The 19,930-nt window shown below is 42.9% G+C and overlaps 1 protein-coding gene and 1 long non-coding RNA gene across 6 annotated transcripts in view; one reads left to right on the forward strand and one right to left on the reverse strand.

Moving 5' to 3' along the window:
• Window positions 1-9,064, reverse strand: part of LOC309331043 — a 29,815-nt gene extending 20,751 nt beyond the window's left edge. The window contains exon 1 of the long non-coding RNA XR_014151700.1: window positions 8,887-9,064. This is a non-coding gene — a long non-coding RNA (uncharacterized lncRNA). The remainder of the gene's footprint in view (window positions 1-8,886) is intronic.
• On the forward strand, window positions 5,904-19,301 carry LOC309330368 (cytosolic 5'-nucleotidase 1A-like). Of its 5 annotated transcripts, none has more exons than XM_081841929.1 (7): window positions 5,904-6,051; window positions 8,403-8,456; window positions 10,920-11,087; window positions 11,820-11,949; window positions 15,074-15,196; window positions 15,956-16,134; window positions 17,957-19,301. In XM_081841929.1, the coding sequence occupies exons 2-7, from the start codon at window positions 8,412-8,414 to the stop codon at window positions 18,257-18,259; spliced, it is 948 nt and encodes a 315-aa protein (XP_081698055.1). In that variant the 5' UTR covers window positions 5,904-6,051; window positions 8,403-8,411; the 3' UTR covers window positions 18,260-19,301. The 5 variants fall into 5 exon arrangements, with proteins under 5 accessions (XP_081698055.1, XP_081698058.1, XP_081698054.1 ...); XM_081841932.1 differs by having other exon boundaries at window positions 5,916-6,051; window positions 8,398-8,456; XM_081841928.1 differs by having other exon boundaries at window positions 5,917-6,051; window positions 8,379-8,456.
• Window positions 19,302-19,930: the final 629 nt, after the last annotated feature.

A 19,930-nucleotide genomic window follows, 5' to 3' on the forward strand; every position in this document is an offset into this window, starting at 1 on the left:
GTGACAGAGCTAACAGACTCCATGAGTTAATGGGCATCTGCATTCACGTTTAGTTTGCATCAATAGAAAAAGACCTGCTGGAGGGAAGTTAGTCTTTAGAGTTTAATCTTTTCTGCGGTTTCCACTGCTTTCTGTTACAGGTCTTTTTTGAAACTGATTGCAGATTGGATGGGAGAAGAAACAGGCTGGTATTCTGAGGGAAATGTTGTGTTGGCATGTCAGATAGAATAAAAAGTTGCATACATGAGGAGCACCAATCCCACAATAAATACCCATGTGGAAGGAAATACCCATTGTCGGGGGGGGGGGGTTCCAAACAGAAAAGAGAGCTCACCTTAAATTAATTTTATTGTCTTCCACTCCAACCGACTCAGAGATATGTTTGAGATATGCAAGTCATCATCTCAGCAGCTTTCAATACCATTGACTATGGTATTCTTCTGGAGCAGCTGTCTGAGTTGGGGGTGGGAAGCACCGCTTTGTGGTGGTTCCAGTCCTGCTTGGAAGTTTGTTTCCAGAGGGTGATGCTTGAGGAATGCGCTTCCGCCCCATGGAGCCTTCCATGTGGGGTTCCCCAGGGTTCAGTTTTATCCCCTGTGCTGTTTAACATCTACATGAAACTGCTGAGTGGGGTTATCTGGAGCCTAAGAGTATTTTTTCAGCAATATGCTGATGACACACAACTCTACTTCTCCTTTACATCTGCAGGCATAGCAACAGATGTGCTGGACCATCGTGTTGCCTTGGCAATGGACTAGATGAGTGCCAACAAACTGAAGCTCAATCCAGATAAGACTGAGGCACTGTTATTGGATGGTTCCCTACACCAGATGGATGGGAGACTGCCTGCTCTTGAGGGGTTTACATTTCCATCAGTTGGAGGAGGAGGTATGTAGCTGGGTCCTTCACTGTTGCTTGAGGCTCAGGTGGCCTCAGTGGCACAGAGTGCCTTCCATCAGCTTTGGATGGTGCCCCAGTTGTGTCTCTATCTGGACAAGGATAGCCCAACTACTATGCTCTGATGCTCTTGGTTATATTACTGAAACATGCTGTACTTAAGGCTGCCTCTGAAGGCAGCTAGGAAAATTCAGCTGGTGCAGAATTCAACAGCCAGGTTGCTCACAGGGCAAGACAGTTTGAGTATAAGACATCAATCCCGGCCAGACTGCACTAGCTGCCAATTAGTTTCCAGGTCCAACTAAAAGTGCTGGTTTTACCCTTTAAAGTCTTAAATGACTCGGGACCACAATACCTCAAGGACCACCTCTTCCTATATGAACCAACCCAGAGACTATGATCAACATTTGAGGCCCTTTTTCATGGGCCTTCCCCACAAGGGTGGCAACACAAGAACGGGCCTTATCTGTGGTGGCTCCCCATTTGTGGAATGTTCTCCCCACATTCATTACCTATCTTTATGCACGGGTGAAAACATTTCTCTTCAACCAGGCATTTGGCTGATTAACATTCTAGAGCCTTTTAAAATGTGTATGTGGGAGGGTGTCAGTTGGTTGGTTTGCTTTTGTCTTATGTATTTTGCCTTTCCATATTGTAGTTTTATGTTGTGAACCGCCCTATGATCTACAGATGAAGAGTGGTATACATATTTAATAAATCATAATTATCTGATGTTGCATTCACTAAATAATATACATGCAAATGTGCACTCATACTCATAGCAAGTTTCTGACTAGTGAGGTGCTCCTTTCCAGCAAAATTAATGCTGAATAAAGTTCACAACACCCAAATCGGTAAACTGGTTGAATGGTGTGTACATGTCAGTCAGTTTCTTGCCTCTCCGAGATTTGCTCTGTGTAATGCTCCACCCAATCTTCTATTTCCATATGCAGAGTTCAGGGAGAGGCAGTTTAATCATTAACTCCATGCCATGGTATGCTTTGCATGAGACATACCCTTCAACAGTTGAAAGCCAGCCGTGAGCCACAGTCAGGTGCAGAATGTTTACTTCCGTGGTGCTTGTGCTGTGGCCAGGACAATTCTAATTGCAATTCATTCTTCTGGAGAATAGAAAATCAATAAGAAATAAAACTCATCTGAGAGAAGCAGAATGATGAATGAATTCACCCATTTGGTAGTGCCATCCAGTTCCCTCCATGCAATTGTCCTCAAGCTCAGGCATACCTAAGTGTGGACCCTCTCATGTGAACCAAGTGTTATGTTATATAAATAAGCCTTGTTTATAAATATTGAAATGAATGAATGAATGAATGAATAAATCTAAGTACACATATACATTTCTGCACTGGATTCAAACAATGCCCATGTCCTTAGCATGCTTTCTTTCATTTTCTTCTTTTTTACTTTTTGGTACAGCCAAGATTTCAAGGAAGAGGGACTATAGTTCATTGGTAGAGTGTGTGCTTTGCATCAAGAAGATCTCAGGTTAAATTCCTGTATAATTATCTAATACAAACATATTTGCAAATGTATCTGTATGAACCCTATTAAGTTGTGGGTGAACATATCAGACGATACAGCAATTCTTCAAACAGCTCTTGTTTATTCACAGGCCAGAACAGAACTGAACTGAAGGGTTCAGCCAGCCTGCTTATATAGAGCTCCACTACAACGCAACAGTAACCACTTTCTGTAACTATCCAATCACTGAACATCACTTTCAATCCCTTATTTGCATATGTGGACCTGAGTGAAAACTATCTACAGTATCCCCCTGCTGGCCCAGGATGAGAACTTCAGTACATAACAAACCAAACTTCACATCAAATCAGTCTTATATGATTCCATGATGCTGTTGTGCAATATTCCTAATGTGATCCCCTAATAACTGCCTGAAAACAGTGGTTTCATTATCAAACTTAAAATATTTATGATTGGGGGGGAGTCCCTGTTTGTGTAAATTTACAGTAGGGATACAGTAGTTTCATTTGGTTTCTCCTTTTTCTAATATTTAGTTCAGTTCTCCACATTTCCACATCAGTTTGCAATAAAAAAGTCATCATGAAAATTTTTCAGTATCTTAATGCAACCTTCTTCTAATATACATATTTTTGGACTTCGTTTTGTATGTTGTTTTCACTAATACATGCTTTCTGTGCACACTTTACCTCAGTATATTGATTCATTAGTTGATTTCACTTACATGCTGGTTTTCCACAATGAGCTGTGGAACATTCAAAACATCAAAATAGAGAACATTGGAGATACAAATATACAAAATACAGAATATGTCAGTAAATTCAAAATAACAAAAATCAACAATTTAGCAAACACAAAATAAATTCTATTTTAGAAAAAAAACCCACTCTATGAATAAGTACCGTACATAAATACAATGCAAATGTGAAAGTTAAGCAACAATAAGTTTCTGCTTCTGGTCCTGCTGCACGCCAAGGAATCTGGCTTAAATCCAGTTCAGAACGAGGGGTAGATGACATACAGCTGGCATGCAGGCAAGATGACAGGCTCTAAGCAGTTTTAAACACATTACATAGCTGGAGAGCTTCACTGCAAAATTTGGAAGAATGTGAATTCTTTGTTTCTGCATGCATATTGCTTCAGAAAATGCAATTTAATTAGGTTTGCCTTTAAATGTGAACTGAAACAAATTTATTCCCCATCCCAAATGTACCGTAATCCATAATATCTGGGGAGGGGAAAGATAGAGCTCTCAACCAGTACTAATCGAAGGGACATTGAAATAAGGAGTGCATGGGTCATATATACAGCCCAATCTTCATCTGGAGTAAAACAGTTTACATGTCTCTCCTCTAACAGAGACACTTCAGAACACAAGAGGTAATAGTCTAAGAAAATATGTAAATATGATAAAATGAACTAGTCAACAGGGAGCTTTTGGAGATTAACTTTGAAAAATAAAAATGGAATCCCATAACCTTTATAAAACAGGTCTGTGTGGGAACAGGTATACCTTGATGCACTGAAATGTGCCACAGCAAAGGGTTACGGAAACCCAATGCATCTTGCATACATTATGGTTGCATATTTTTGATCTCGCCTAAATTGGGATACTTTTTCACTCCACCCTGTAAGGAAAAAGTAATAAATTCCTAAGAAGCAACAAGCATGCCTGCAGGGCTGCCATGTTTATGAAGGCTGTCAGTCAGAGTGTTCTCTGACGGTGTCCCATCTCCTCAGGAGCAGGTCTGCCCTGTTTGTTTGGCAATGAACGGAGTGTGTCACGCAAAAGGCATTGCAGGTTAAAGGCCTCCGGGTTTTGTTTTGCTTGGGCATAGCAACAGCAGCTCAAACAAAGCTTGGCAAGCTCCAGAGTAGCTGAGGAATACCTTAGCGAGAGATACTTGTACCACATCTTTTTCCAAAAAGTCAGAGGTGTTCACTGACCAAAGACTTGACCAGACAATTTGCAGCACAGTACTGTAATGCTCATTCCTAGTGCAGCCGTTGTGCCTTTGTTGTGCAGTGCTCAAATATCTTCTCCTTAAAGCACAATACAGTGGCACTTCGGTTCTCAAACGTCTCCGTTGATGAACGTTTCAGAACTCAAACGTCGTAAATGCTTCCATTTTCGAACACGCTTCAGAAGTCAAACGGCTTCCGCTGAGTGTATATGTTATTTTTCTCAATTTCCCCGTTGCACCTCAGTTTTCAAAAGTTTCAGAATGTGACTGGTCTGCTGGAACAGATTACGTTCGAAAACTGAGGTACCACTGTTGCAAGGGTATTGTGTTTCCCAAGGCTTCAAAGGACAGTGTCCTCTTACTGGGAAAATGTGGTTCTCTCCCCAGCTGGTGTGTCCTTTGCTATAGTGAGAGTTGTGTGGAGAAGCCGGAGATTGAATTTGGGACTTACGGCATACAAAGCATATACGCTACTGAGCTACAGCCTTTCCGTGTCAATTAGATCTTAAAATGTCTGAAGTGTATGAAGTATGCGTGATGCTGAGGTGGGGCTTTCTTACAAGTGTGCTTTCTTGCACACTGATTTCATCAGGATGAAGCCTAGACATTTTAAAATTAGATGACTGTAATTCACTTGGCGGAAACTCAACAGCTCATGGAGTTGGGTGGCATTGCCATGTTAAAGTTCCTATCCATTTCAGCTGCTCTGGAATTTACAGGAAATAAAAACAGGGTGAGAGTTGAGCACAGCCTTCGGTAAACAGTCTAAATACCATTACCAACCAGCCTGAATTTTACTGGCCTACCAGAATTCTGTCTTCCTGGCCGGTTGTCATAAAAAGTAGAATGGAAACATTGTGGCCAGTGCTTTCGATATTTGCATGTTAGTATTTTTAAAGCAGTTTCTTGTCAAAAGAGGAAATTCAAAGGCATTTCCCCTCCTTAGGTTTTTGTTTTGATTTTTTAAAAAAATATTTGCTTTCTTCAAGGCAATGGTGCTCTGCACATATACAGAGGCATTTGAATTATTATTTTTTAAAAAAATAATAATAAAGATGTCAACCCTAAATCTATCTTGAAATAGATAAATAAAATAAAACAGAAATGAAGGAGAGAGCACAGACAAACACTTGGTAAAGAAATCAGTTTTTACAAATTCTCTTCATATGTTGATAGCTGTATTTTATAAGCAGCCTGTATTTTCATGAGGTTTGTGGCGGGACTATATTTAACAGCTGCCTTTTACAGCCCATAAAATTAAAGGGTTGTAGTAAAATTATAAGCAGTGAGAAGAAAAGTGCTTGTGGTAGGCTTACGGCTGATGAATGCGCAGCCTATCCCAAAATGAAAGGCTAGCCTAGGGCAACCCTGAAATTTAATTCTGGTCTTGTCTCTCTTTGCCCCTTAGCAGCGCTGCTCAGAGATGCCCTGTCATTGCTGCGATGGTTCCACCCATCGCTAGACTCTTCCTCACCCCACCGCTCTGGCATGTTGACAGCACGCTAGCGCAAAGCACGCTGGGAAAGCGAGTCCGCCGCCTTCTTTGTCGCCGTCGGAAGAGGGAAGAAAGGCAGCGGCGTTGACCACAAGTCCCAGAATGCCTGGCGCCTCTACTTCTGCCGGATAGAAAGAGGCAGCATCTTTTTCAAATACTGGGTGTTTTGGTTGAGACAAGTTGCATTTGCGTTTGGTGAGTTTCGCTCTTTTAAAATTTATTGTGCATGGGTGTGTTTTGCAGATAGGGAAAAGGAACCCACGCCATCCTTGCTGTTCGCTCACTTGTTAGAAGTGCTGCGGGAAGCTGCCGAAGTTGGTATCCCCCCCCCCCCCCGGGACGATCCTTCCCGTTCTTTTTTTCTTTTCGGACTCAGCCCTTAAAAGGAGATGCAGGGATCCTGCAGAAAGGAATCAGAGATGATCTCTGCAGCCCTGCTGCTGCTGCTCTTTAGCCAAGCATTCCCTCTCAAACTTTGGGACGTGCTAAAAGAAGGAGATCCGCTGGGGTGAGCTGGGCTCCACACCAGAGTTGCGCGTGCTTGTAGGGACAGTGATGGGATCACAGGTCAAAATGTTAGTTTATAGCTCTGGCTTACCTCTGGGCTTGTAGGGTTCTGCTATGAACAACGGGATTTGGAGCCAATGACTACCAGGTCTTTTCGGGCTCCTGTGTCAAACCCATCAGATTTGCTGCCAAAAAAATCCCACCTTTCCGCATGTTTGATCTTTGGCGAGCCAGCCAGGAGTTAGAAAAGAATGTGCAGAAGTTTACCAGACTTTAGAAACAAAACAGGAAGTTGTTGGGTAACTTCCTAACTACCTACCAACCAAGGGATCTGTAATATGAGCTTGAATCCTGGCAAGACAGAGACACTATGGGCGAGTTGTTCCTGTGTCCAAGAAATTTGGGGGGTGCTTTTGGATCCAGCTCTGTCACTGGGGGTTCAGGTAGCCACAGTGGTAAGAAGTATCTTTAACCAGTAGCGATTTGTTCAACAACTACAGTCATTCCTGGGCTGGGAATTCCTTGTCAGGGTAGTTTGTGCATTGGTTACTTCAAGACTGGATTACGGCAGTGCACTCTGTGTGGTGCTTCCCTTGTTCTTGAGCCGGAAGCTGAAGTTAGTGCAGAATACTGCAGCACAATTGCTGACAGGATTGAGGCCTAGTCAGCATATAGCTCCTGTGCTCAGATATCTGCACTGGTTGCCAATTTGCTACCGGACCAAGTTCAAGGTGTTAATATATTAAGCCCTTAACAACTTGGGACCAGTTTACCTGTGAGATCACCTTACCTCATATACACCCACTTGGCTGCTTTGATCTGCAGAACTGGTACTGTTAAAGGTGCCACATAATACCTGTTCTACATCTGTAAGAACTTGATAGTTTAGTGTGGCAGCACCCTACACTTTGGAACTCCCTGTCTATTGATGTCAGACAGGTGCCTTCACTGTACTCTTTTCGGCACCTGCTAAAAGCATTTTTGTTTAGACAAGGCAGCCCAGATATTTAGAAAGTTGATATGAGTTTTAATTAATTTTAAGTTTGTTATTTTAACTTTTCAAAAGTCATAAGTTATTACGGTTAATTCATCTTATTGGTGACTTTATTGTTTTATCTTTTCTGTAAACCGCTTTCAGGGTTTGGTTTCATTTTACAATCAAGTGGTGTATAAGCAAATAAATAATGTTTTGCATTCAAGACCGCTAGTCTTGCTCCCATTAGTAGCTCCCATTAATTCCAGTTTGTCTTCCTTTCATGCAGATAACTTAAGCAGACCTGTAGGATTTTTCTGTTACAGTCTTCTGTAACCATGTCTTCTGAGAAGCAAGCCATGTTGACTTCAGTGGGGCTTACTCTTATGAAAGTGGGGTTAGGGCTGCTATTTTAGTAGCCAAGCGGCTGTTGTTAACTGTGCGGTCTCTAGAGGCAACCCCTGCCAGCCCCACAATGCATTGCAAAAGTCTAACCTGGAGGTGATCAGAGGCTCTCTCTTTCATGAGTGGCTGCTTAGTTGCTCTTTTAAAGATTCCTCGTATGCAGGGCCTGCCCACCCAGAGGCAAGCTGAGACAACTGCCTCAGGCGGCATAATCCACAGGGGCAGCAGGTCTTGCCTCCAAAAAATGCATCACCCGTTGCTGCTGTGGTGGCAACAATGGCTGTGGTGCTCTCCTTGGAGGTGAGATCAGTTTGGCTAGCAGGGTACCCTTTTATTTCTGTTTCTCTGTTACTCTCTCTGCGGGTGCTTTTATATTGTTTTGTGTTTTATATTTGTCTCAGTGACTAATCTGTTGCTATTTCCTGGCTTTTATGTTATCTTCAGTTTGGCTCTGACAATGTTTTGCATAAATCTATGAAAAGTTATGTTTGTGCCACAGAGGTTTGCAGGTCTGTTTCCACAAATTATGGAAAGAGATAGCATGGCATATAGGTGTCATATGCAATCTTTCTTTCGGTTGATAAATGCTCCCTTTCCTGCCAGTGGATAGAATGTAATGTGATGCTTGGTGCCTCAGCTATTTCCCCTCCTTCAAGGTCAGAAGCGGAAGATGGCAGACCTCGAAAGCACAGTCATAAACACCAGTGTGACCCAGGTATGGCATTAATAGCTATAGTAGTTTATAGTCAGCATATTAAAGGAGGAACTATATTTTGCTTTCTTTCAATTAAGCACAATAGGGTTCTAAATATAATGAAACTGGTTTCCCCTTCAGTATACACTAAGACACTGAGGAGTCTTGTTTTCCAGACAAATACAGTCTGAAGATATGTGAACCACTGTTATGGGCCAGGCATAGGCAAACTCGGCCCTCCAGATGTTTTGGGACTACAATTCCCATCATCCCTGACCACTGGTCCTGTTAGCTAGGGATGATAGGAGTTGTAGTCCCAAAACATCTGGAGGGCCGAGTTTGCCTATGCCTGTTATGGGCAAATGAAAACCAAGTGATTCAAAATTTGGTCCCAAACTTAGAACACCAGATTGGTTGGGCATATTCTATGATTCCGAGACCATAGGAATACAGTGGTACCTCGGGTTAAGTACTTAATTCGTTCTGGAGGTCTGTTCTTAACCTGAAACTGTTCTTAACCTGAAGCACCACTTTAGCTAATGGGGCCTCCTGCTGCCACCGTGCTACTGGAGCACAATTTCTGTTCTCATCCTGAAGCAAAGTTCTTAACCCGAGGTACTATTTCTGGGTTAGCGGAGTCTGTAACTTGAAGCGTATGTAACCTGAAGCGTATGTGTAGTGGTTCTAGGGGTTGCTCATGCATAAATCGGCGCCACGCTTGGCTGAGTTGCCTGGGTGAACCCTTCTGTCCGGACAGCTGGCAGAATCCGTCAGTGGGCGTTTCTTGAACTTCTTCCAGCAAAGAAGCTCTTTGACGCCTAGTCTCCGCCTACTCTCCCTGTGCGGAAGCCTTCTGCGCAAGGAGGGTGTGGGCAGCGGAGGACCCGTGCTCTCCCCGATGGTCTCCGGCGAGGAGTCATGGAGCCACCTCGCCGATTCCCCCATCTGCCCCCCTTCTCCACTAGTGTTACGCTGATTTCCTTCCCCAGAAGATGGGCTGCTTCTCTCCCTCCTGGTACGCTCTCCGGAATCCCTCTGGAGCCCTCCCTCTCCCTCTGGCTCCGATGGCAGTTCCCTGACAGTATGTAACCTGAAGCGTATGTAGCCCGAGGTACCACTGTATAGGAAGTTGCCTTGGATCCTGAGTCAGATATTGATATTGTTATAATTTGGCTATTATTGGGGGAATATTGGAAAACTAATACAAATTTGTTTACCAAAACAAAAAAAGATACCAAGTCAGACCATTGGTCCATCTAGCTCAATACTGTCAACACTGATTGGCAGCGTCTCTCCCCTATCTGGAGATATTAGGGTTTGAGCCTGGTGTGCTTTCCATGAAAAAGCATGTTCTCTAGCACCGAACCCTTTCTGGGTCTGGAATGATCAGAAAGTTCCTCCAAAACAAAGCAGGGTGCTTCCCATTAGGCTCAGTCTAACTCAAAGGCAGAATGCTCCCTGGGAATCCTAAAGGTCATTTCTCTGTTGTGAACTGTCGCTGAGGGGTTTCTATCCAAGGATGACAACAAGAAGGAATACTACCTTTATCCTTTCAGTCATTTGGTTCCTAAAATTCCATCCACAGCTGCTTTTACCACCACAAGGTTGCAGATTTGCACGTACCTCACAAGGGCTAATAATAGTCCTCTAGTTACTCAAGTCAAGTGAGCAAGCTTAACCTGCAAGCTGCTGGTACCAGATGATGTACTCTGGCCTATTGCTGTTCTAACATGCCTAAAACTAGTCTGGCTGCTTTCTGTAGTTCCTTTGCCAGCTCACAAATTGAAGTCATGGGCTGAGAGTCCTGACACTGGAGTTCATGTTCTGCTTCATCACATCTGTGCTCTCTGCAGGGGATATAATTATAGCGATAGCTTGCCTTAAGCTTGCCAGGATATACATGTTTCTGAGAATTAGTTTCCCAAGAAGGTAGAGGTATGTGCTATAAGCATATTGTTATTGCTGCTGTTGTTTATATTCACAAAAGCAACACAAATTTTAAATATTAAAACCAGGTATAATAACACCTTTAAAAGCATATCCAAACAAATAAAAGATAGGTTTTAGAGATCCTGCCTCACTAAGAGAGGCCACACATATTTAGAACTTCTTCAAATCAAGGGCCAAAAGCCAGGGTCAAAGGGGAAGTTTATAGCCTGGCACCTAAAGATAGATTGAGATGGTGCCAGGGAAATCTTCCTGGAGAGAGCATTGCACAAGCAGCGATACCAGCCTTCAGACTTCTTATGAAAGGTCCTTGGATGATGATTACTGTTTCCAGGTCAGTTCGTGTAAGGAGAGGTGGCCAAAACATAGAGCAGTGAAATAGTCTTAAATGCAAATAGTGTGGCTTTGAGTGGGGAGGAGTTGCAAATATACAGGAGAGACACAAATGTTCGTTCAGGTTTCCTTCAGCGCATTTTTCCCTCTTGACCAATGTTGGTTGCCAAACCTCGACTTTGTTCTCGGGCTTCTCCTCTTCAGAAAGATCCCAAGGAAGCTCTGGTCATTGCTGTGACAACAAGGGCTATTTTCAACCTGGAAAAGGAGCACGAGATCTTTTTGACAAAGGGAAAGGAGGAGTACGTGAAGCATCAGCAAACGAACGAGAACAACCCTTTGGAGCCAGGGACAGCCTTTGCTTTTATCCAGGTAAAGTGCCCAGAACAGCTTGATCAAGGCATGTGTGAAATACAAAGCCCCTGTGTCTTTTAAAATTCTCATCTCAGAATTAACAGACATTTTTGCTGTTGAAATGGGTGGCAGTAGATTTTTCACTTGCACTGTTAATCTGGCTTTGCAATATGCTTTACACCCATAGAAGCGTTACATAACTTTACATATCTATGGGTGTAAAGCATATTGTAAAAGCTTTACATATCTATGGGTATGTAAAATGAGCTTTACATATCTATGGGTGTAAAGCATATTGCAAAGCCAGATTAACAGTGCAAGTGAAAAATCTACTGCCACCCATTTCAACAGCAAAAGTGTCTGTTAATCTTGCCCCCCTCATGTTTCAATCAGACAGTAAAGATGTTTTAAATGAATGTATAAGTGTTCTTGTTGCAAAATTGCTTTGTCCCACAACTGGGGAGTGGGTATGTGAGAGCACCATAAGCAGCGCAAATACTGTACGATCAGTTTTGCCTGTGACAGAAGCAGTTCCCTGAAACTGCTAGAAAATTGTGGATCTTCACGACTCCCTCTCGCACAGTAATATGCACCTGTGCTTTCAGAGTAGTGAAGATGCTTTCAAATACCGTAATCTGAGCCATATTTAAAATCCTAACACATTTGCCTTCACCACTTACAGCCTTAAAGGCCAGGGTTTATATAGTAATGAATGGTAATACACCTCTGGACTCTTCTCCCCCACCCCAGGCAGCACAGTTTGTGAACAAGAAACTTCTTGAAAGAGACCCAGAGGAGAAGGAGCTATTTGATGTGATTGTCCTCTCCAATAACAGTCCAGAGAGTGGTGTGCGGGTCATCAACAGTGCTAAGCAACACAGTAGGTGTCCTAGACATAAGACTGTTAAGTCATTTTCCAGAAACCTCTAGATTTCATTTTTTCCATTCATTGTAAATTTCATTCTTTCTGGGGGTAATTTTGATTTCCTCATGACCTCGTTTGCATTTCTGCACATTACAATGACGAATCCGTATGTATTGTGAATCGAGAAACGAAAAGAGGTAAGGACACTGGAAAGGATACAAAGCCATTCATCCCTGTGCTAGGAAGACAGCACTTAGTATGGAATAGGAGGCTAGTTCATGCTTATAGAGGACCACTTCTGAGTGCCTTGGGAGACCCATAACTGGAGTAGTCATCTAGAAAAAGGCTCATGCATTTGTACAAATCAGGCAGCCACTGGCAAATGTGGTTTCATGTATTAGTTTGTTTCAGTGATATACGGTATATCCTGCCCTTTGCAGAAGCCACAGGGCACTTTGCTAAAAGGTCAAACGAATTAAAAAGAAGTAAACTCTTTTAAAAAAAACCCCACACACATTCATTTAAAATGTAAAGCACAGCAGCTCATAATGATTTGATTTATGTAGCAATTTACTAAAAGTACCACCCAGCATCAAATTAGACCTTTTTTCTAGTCAACCTTGCATTCCAAATGCACACCAAAAAGATGCATTTTGACAAATCACCTAACACAGGCATCCCCAACCTTCAGCCCTCCATATGTTTTGGACTACAATTCCCATCATCCCTGACCGCTGCTCCTGTTAGCTAGGGATCATGGGAGTTGTAGGCCAAAACATCTGGAGGGCCACAGGTTGGGGATGCCTGACCTAACACTACATAAAGGTAGGACTGCACACACCTTGAAATAGAGGGAGTTCCATATGCAAAGAATCACCACTGAAAATGCACTTCCCTGGGCCCTCACACCACACAGTTCATCCTGCTGATCTTAAAGGACAAATAGTCCCTGTATATTGCCAAAGTGCACACATGAAACAACTCACAACAATATACATACCAGGGAGTAGGGAGGAGCAAATAGCACCAGTAAGTAACTTATGGCGGAATCCCACCAGGGAGTAAGCCCGTTGCATTCAGTGGGAGACTTACTTCTGAATAAATATGGTTTGGACTGCAGCCTAAGACACCATCTTTGTTTTAAGATCATGATCTATATGAACAGGACTATACTGTTTGCAGGCAGAAGGTGAAGAAGGCAGGGAGCATCTGGCTGCAAAATTTAGTGGCAGCTCAGGACGGAGGATAATGTTGTTTGGCCTACATATTTCAGTGCACTGACCAAGTTTGCACTGAAATTTTCTTTTGGATTTCACACCTCTCCAAATGTTGCGAAACAGTCGTTGCGTTGGCTCAAAGAATGCATAAAAATCTGTTGAAATTTGTGCATTATATAAAGTATGTTTAGGATTGCCCACATTGCAATGAAATATGTACTGAAATGCATTGTTTGTGATAAAATATGTGCTTAAATCCACATTTAACTATTAATTTTCATGCTTTTAAAAACACACACACAGGTAAATGTGGAGATGGGATGGAACAGACTCATGAATGAACACACGTGGCAGTGTCTCATATTGCAAATGGTTCAGTCTATACTTATCCCACATGTCAACTAGCTTCCTTGAAGACTTGTTTCTGTATGTACCCCTGCTTCACCACTGTGGGAGGTTTCCATGCAGCCCAATCTGCCTGTGACGAGGTCCACATTCCAAAAAAAAAAAAAAAAATCAAAACCAGGCATGTACTCCAAGAAGGAGATGACACATTTAAGAATCATCTGGGTTATAGCTGTGAATATGAGCTCTGAGACTTTGCAGCCTCCCCACAATTTGCAGGGAAAGGGTACATGCTACAAACATAAAAATATGGAGGGAAATTTCCACAAAGGATGCAGGAAGAGCAGAGAGCAAGTGCTGCATTTACAAGTTGGCAAGGTTGCCACTTTTCCTGTGGTGTTTATTCCCCATTGTGCAAGGATGTGAGTTGGGGACGCTATGAAGTTATGTGAGCAGAAACACAAGGCTACCTGGAAGCAGCCAAGGTGTGGTCTTAAGCTCTGACTCACCTAGGTACAGTTTAACCAGCTGTACTTATTTCCCAGGACTTGTATGGGTGGAACCCTTGAGGGCATACCACAGTGCGAGTGCTGAGGGGGGGAGGCGCCTGGAACCAAGACAGGGACTTTCAGATTCAATATGCAAGGGCATGTGAGCCTGAGACTGCCTCAAACTATCAGCACATCTCATGGAATTCCAACAGCAGAAGCACCATTCTCCTCAAAGAAGTCTATACTAAGGATAGAGAACTAAGGATATGAGGGGTCAGACATGGTCATGGAAGCCAGAGGACCATAAGTACTGCCTTGCCCTTGGGCCCCAAACCCCTCTTTCAGGGCTTGGGTATGTGCTTTAGATAACTACTCCTATCCCTGTACATGCATCAAATGTAGAAAAACCCATTTGAAGACCACAACTTTCTGTAGTTCCTTCCTCTTTCTTTATTAGTGAAAATGAAAGAAAACAATAAAAGATGCAGAATAGTTTGCGGGTGTTCCTATCGTATGACCACTTTAATCATTTTGCCATGCTTGACAGTATTTATAAAAACAGAACAGCAGCGCTGTTAGAATAATATAATCATAGATTCTAACAGTGCTGCTGTTCTGTTTTAGTAATTAGTACTGTTGCTTAAATCCATCCCAAAACAGAGTAGGGCTGATTTTTCAGGGGTGATTCAAAAATCAGGGGTGATTTTTGTCAAGGTGATGACCGGGGAAATTATTGTTGATGCCCATCCCTGTGCATGACAGTCCTGATCCTGCTTGGGCCTCCCCACATTGGCATTTAAAAAAAACACTATGCCCATGAATTGCTTACATGCCATTGACATTGTATCCAGTTTGGTCTAGAATGAAAGACTTGATACTTTTTGTTCTAGCTGTGCAAGTAGCGCTATAGTGACATCTGGTGACAATTTCTAAGTGTTACACAACCAAGATTAAGAAGAAGTTGCCTAGTTCAGCCCTGGAAATCAGACCTTGTAATATGGTATATTTTCTTCTAATATGCTTAAACTCCTTGTAGTCCCCCCTTAACAACTGACTGCACAATATTTATTTGTCCCTGGATTAAAGGTCTGGAGATCTCCAAGTTTTGTTTTGTCAGTGATGAAGATTCTACCCAGTACTTGAAAACCCACAATGTGAAGCTTTTCCTCTCAGCTGACATGACAGATGTGTGCAATGCGCTTCAAAGAGGTTTGTTTCTGTTTCTTCTTTTCTTTCGCCTAAAAAGTTCCTGTTACAGTTTGTTGACATTGCTTTTATTTTATGGCCTGGGCCTACCATCTCTCCTTCCATATGTCCTCTCAAAATCATCTGCACACCATCAAGTTCAAACAACAGAGAAATGTGCTTGCTCTCTCGCTCCGAAATGCTGTTTGTGGGTTTGTACCCAGGATAAATCCCAGTTGATGTCATTGTTTAGTGTGGTAAGTTCCTCTAGCAGCGTGATTGTGAGGAAAGTCACATTCATTGCTGAAGATGAATAGCGTCTCCCTGCAGTGTTCCTCACACTTCTGAACAGACATCTTGAGGAAACACTGACCTGTTCAGCTAGTGCACGGAGAAAGTGGGAGAGAGGCTTCAACCCTAGGCAAGACTGCTTCGTCTCTTCTGCTTTCCCCTGGAGCCTGTTGTTGTGACAAGGCAGCTGCATCAAAGACAACCTGTCCTCCTCCCTTTGAAGGCTGACAGCAAAATAAAACAAAAAATAAAGCAGTCAGTTGTGACATCTAAAAGCTTTAATAGTCATGAGCAGGCTGTGAACCAACAGAGCATGCCTCACATCTGTCACTTCCAGAGATACACCACATCTGTGTCTGCTTAACCTCAGGAGATCATTTCATGCCAGAGAATAGGATATTTAAATTGGGGCCTAGCCCAAGCTGTGTCTATCATGCATCCTCTGCTGAACCACTTCCAGACAGGCAATCTAACCGTCTCTCTGTCATACAGGAGTTTCAGCAGCACTCATCTTCCAGCAGGAGATCCAGGCTCCCAGCACCCAGCTGCACGTCGTCTTTGACGGTGATGCTGTACTCTTTTCAGACGAGACGGAGCGGGTCTTTCGTGAGAAGGGGCTGGAGGGGGCTGTAGAGTATGAGAAAAAGATGGAAAGTGTGCCCATGGGAGAGGTGAGGTTGCTTACTTTTCTTATCCTATGCTGGCACCCATCCCCCCCCCCCCCCCGCAAAGTGTATGAGTGATTTCTCCCTGTTACAGATAGGTAGCCATGTTGGTCTGCCATAGTCAAAACAAAACAAATTCCTTCCAGTAGCACCTTAAAGACCAACTAAGTCAGTTCTTGGTATGAGCTTTCGTGTGCATGCACACTTGTGTATCTGAAGAAGTGTGCATGCACACGAAAGCTCATACCAAGAACTGACTTAGTTGGTCTTTAAGGTGCTACTGGAAGGAATTTGTTTTGATTTCTCCCTGTAAGACTCATTTCTATAATATACATGAATCGATATAACTAGCTATTGAGATCTTGAGCAAGGGCGAGGTGGCAAGGTCAGGGTTATGCTTAAGTCAATGGGCTTTGCTCATGCAGCCGCACATACCCAACTGCTGAGAAGATGATCCTTTAAGTAGCCTGTCCTGAAGCCATGCAGAGCTTTAAAAGTCCCAGAAACAGATTGGGAGCCAGTGCAGCAGACCCTCCAAGTGTCCCTATTTTCCAGGGACAGTCCCAGATTTACAGCAGCCGTCCTGGTTTCTGACTTGATCCCAGAATGTCCCACTGTTCCTTAGCAAGTCCCTATTTTCATTGGAGAAATGTTGGAGGGTATGGAGTTATGCGTCCCCTGAGCCTAGAAGATAAGTCACTATGCAACCTTTAGAAGACATCTGAAGGAAGCCCTGTATAGGGAAGTTTTTTAAAAAATGTTTAATGTTTTATTATGTGTTTATATATGTTGCAAGCCGCCCAATGTGGCTGGGGCAACACAGTCAGATGAATGGGGTATAAAAAATAAAACTATTATTATGGAAGAGGACATCCCTATTTTCACTGGAGAAATGTTGGAAGGTATGGTGGTGGTGGTGCTGCTGCTAATATTAATTATTTTTATTTTTATTTTGTACTCCATCCATCTAACTAGGTTGCCCCAGTCACTCTGGGCAGCTTCCAAATCATGGGGCACTGGTGTAATACGATCATATTTACCACTCTCCAGTAATAACCTAGCTGCCCTGTTTTGACCAAGTGAAGTTTCCAAACCATTTCCTAAAGCAGCTTCATGTATATAATGCATTGCAGTAATAAAACTACCAGGTTACCAGAGTGTGGATAACAGCAGCAAGGCTCATCTCTGTACGGTTAGTGGAAGTGGGGAGGCTGCATTAGGGGCATGATGGGTCCTGACTGGCAGAGGCTGTTCATTACCTGATGACTATGGATGATGTCTCTGACAGTTTTCCTATCACCTGGCATTATCTCAAACCTGATTCTTTTCAATGGAGGCGATGAATATGTTCAACTGCAAGTCATCAAACAACACATATTCACCTGTCAGTTGACTCTTTGAAATGCCACAGTTCCCCCACCCAATTCAAAGGACTGAAGTGGCCAGGAAGGCGATTCTTTTGATGGGGCTTTGCTGCATTGATCTATCTTTACAAAGCAATCTTCTCTGGTTTCTGTACTTTGATCTAGTGAATGCTAAAGTCAGACAGACGACGTACACTTTAAAACTCTTCTCCCGTGCCCTGATGAAATGATCACATATACAGTGACTTCTTTAAAGGCTTGCTGTTTTTATAATCACTCCTCGAATGTTGTCACTTGGATAAAGTAAGATAAACCCATGTGGTTTACATTATACTTTTTAAAAAAATAAAAAACAAGGTCCCAAGAATCCTATTGTCCCCTTCTGAATAGAATTGTTTGGTTTATAATTTACTATTCTGTGGAATAATATAATGCCTCCCTCTTTTGCCTACTGTATTTTACAGGGCCCACTGAAAGCATTTGCTTTGCATCTTGGCAAGATGCGCCAAAAATTTGGCAAAGAGGACTCTCCCATCCGCATTTACTTGGTAACTGCCCGCAGTGGCCGTGACATGGGCATCCGGGCCATAAAAACGCTTCGGGAATGGGGCCTGGCAATTGATGAGGCCTTCTTCATGGATGGAGCACCTAAAGGCCCCATACTCTCCAAGATTCAGCCCCACATCTTCTTTGACGATGGTCTTCACAATATCCAGGGTGCCCAGGATGTTGGCATACCCTCTGCCCTGGTTCCTTGTGACTGCTGACAGGGACCACATCATGGCCGCAGTATTGTGGTGATTGAACAAATTGAAGGATGGCTGGGCAAAGCTTCAGACTGACAGGACAAAGTTGAAACGGCATTGACTACATTTAGGGACCAAGGGAACAAAACTGCTGCATGAAGAAACAGTGTTGGCTGCTTTGCTGCGATATATTCTGAACAAACCCAAATATATGGACCCATTTAACTTGAGCAGCAGAAAGCTCATAAAGGAACAATGATTGAAGTATAACTGATTAGCTTGATAGCTAAATGGTGACTAGAAAAAAAGCAGAGTGATTGCTGGGGGGGGGTTAGCCTTTTTTATTGCACTAAAATGCATTTTCATTTAAATGCTGTTCCTTTAATATTTTATATATGTGTATGCAAAAAGAGCAGAAATAAAAATAGCGGGTTTTTAAAAATACAAAGCTAAAATGGCACTGATCAGAAATATAATGGTGAAGTTGTCCTAAGGTATAAATGCAGAAGATAAGCTAATCTCCCCAGAATTTCACTGAACTCATCATTGATTCATTTTATTTGTATGCCACTTTTCCACAAAAAAATGCTCAATGTAGCTTACAACAAAGAAACAAGGACACATTTCAAACAAACACCACAAAAACAAATTTATAATAACACAGCAAAACAATAATAACTACCATTGGAACCACACCTCTGAGAAAGGAAGGGAAGGGTAGCTCTAAGGTAGTCCACGCTTGTGGTGATTGTTGCACTCTTTCCCAAAATGTTGAATTTTCTGCTTCCACTCATGCAATAGGACCTCCCCCTCGCCTCTCCCCAAGATCCAGAAGGTTCCTCAGACATCTGGCACAGATTTTCTGGGTGCACAGAAGCGGAGGCGACAAGGCAGTCCCACACTACCGTCCAATGAAAATCCACCCACCCCAAAAAGCACCTGCTATTTATCCGGGGAAGAAAGTTTCTGTTAGTGCACATGGAAATAGATTTTTAAAAATAAATAAATTAGGGTTATTAAGGGCCTAGAAAGTTTAATAACATGCAATGGTAAAAATCCTCCAATGCAGCTTTAATGGGGGGAAGGAAGTTGTTTGCCCCTAGAGACAAATAAAATATTAGCAAGTATTGTTGTTGTTGTTGTTGTTTAGTCGTTTAGTCGTGTCCAACTCTTCGTGACCCCATGGACCAGAGCACGCCAGGCACTCCTGTCTTCCACTGCCTCCCGCAGTTTGGTCAGACTCATGTTTGTAGCTTCGAGAACACTGTCCAACCATCTTGTCCTCTGTTGTCCCCTTCTCCTTGTGCCCTCCATCTTTCCCAACATCAGTGTCTTTTCCAGGGAGTCTTCTCTTCTCATGAGGTGGCCAAAGTATTGGAGCCTCAGCTTCAGGATCTGTCCTTCCAGTGAGCACTCAGGGCTGATTTCCTTAAGAATGGATACGTTTGATCTTCTTGCAGTCCATGGGACTCTCAAGAGTCTCCTCCAGCACCATAATTCAAAAGCATCAATTCTTCGGCGATCAGCCTTCTTGATGGTCCAGCTCTCACTTCCATACATCACTACTGGGAAAACCATGGCTTTAACTATACGGACCTTTGTTGGCAAGTATTACAAGTATTACATTAGGTTTATTATTACAGCCTGGAAGGAACTGCAAACAGAAGCATCAAAGGTTCATCATGAGAGAGT

Source organism: Podarcis erhardii (assembly GCF_964252035.2).
Source record: "Podarcis erhardii genome assembly, chromosome: 1".
In the NCBI taxonomy this organism is placed as follows: Eukaryota; Metazoa; Chordata; class Lepidosauria; order Squamata; family Lacertidae; genus Podarcis; species Podarcis erhardii.

Excerpts from the sequence above, each read along its gene's own strand:
- LOC309330368 (XM_081841929.1), top strand. The coding sequence starts at position 8,412 with ATGGCAGACCTCGAAAGCACAGTCATAAACACCAGTGTGACCCAG. Across the intron at positions 15,197-15,955 it reads GTGCAATGCGCTTCAAAGAG|GAGTTTCAGCAGCACTCATC; the intron begins GTTTGTTTCTGT and ends TCTGTCATACAG. Across the intron at positions 16,135-17,956 it reads AAAGTGTGCCCATGGGAGAG|GGCCCACTGAAAGCATTTGC; the intron begins GTGAGGTTGCTT and ends TGTATTTTACAG.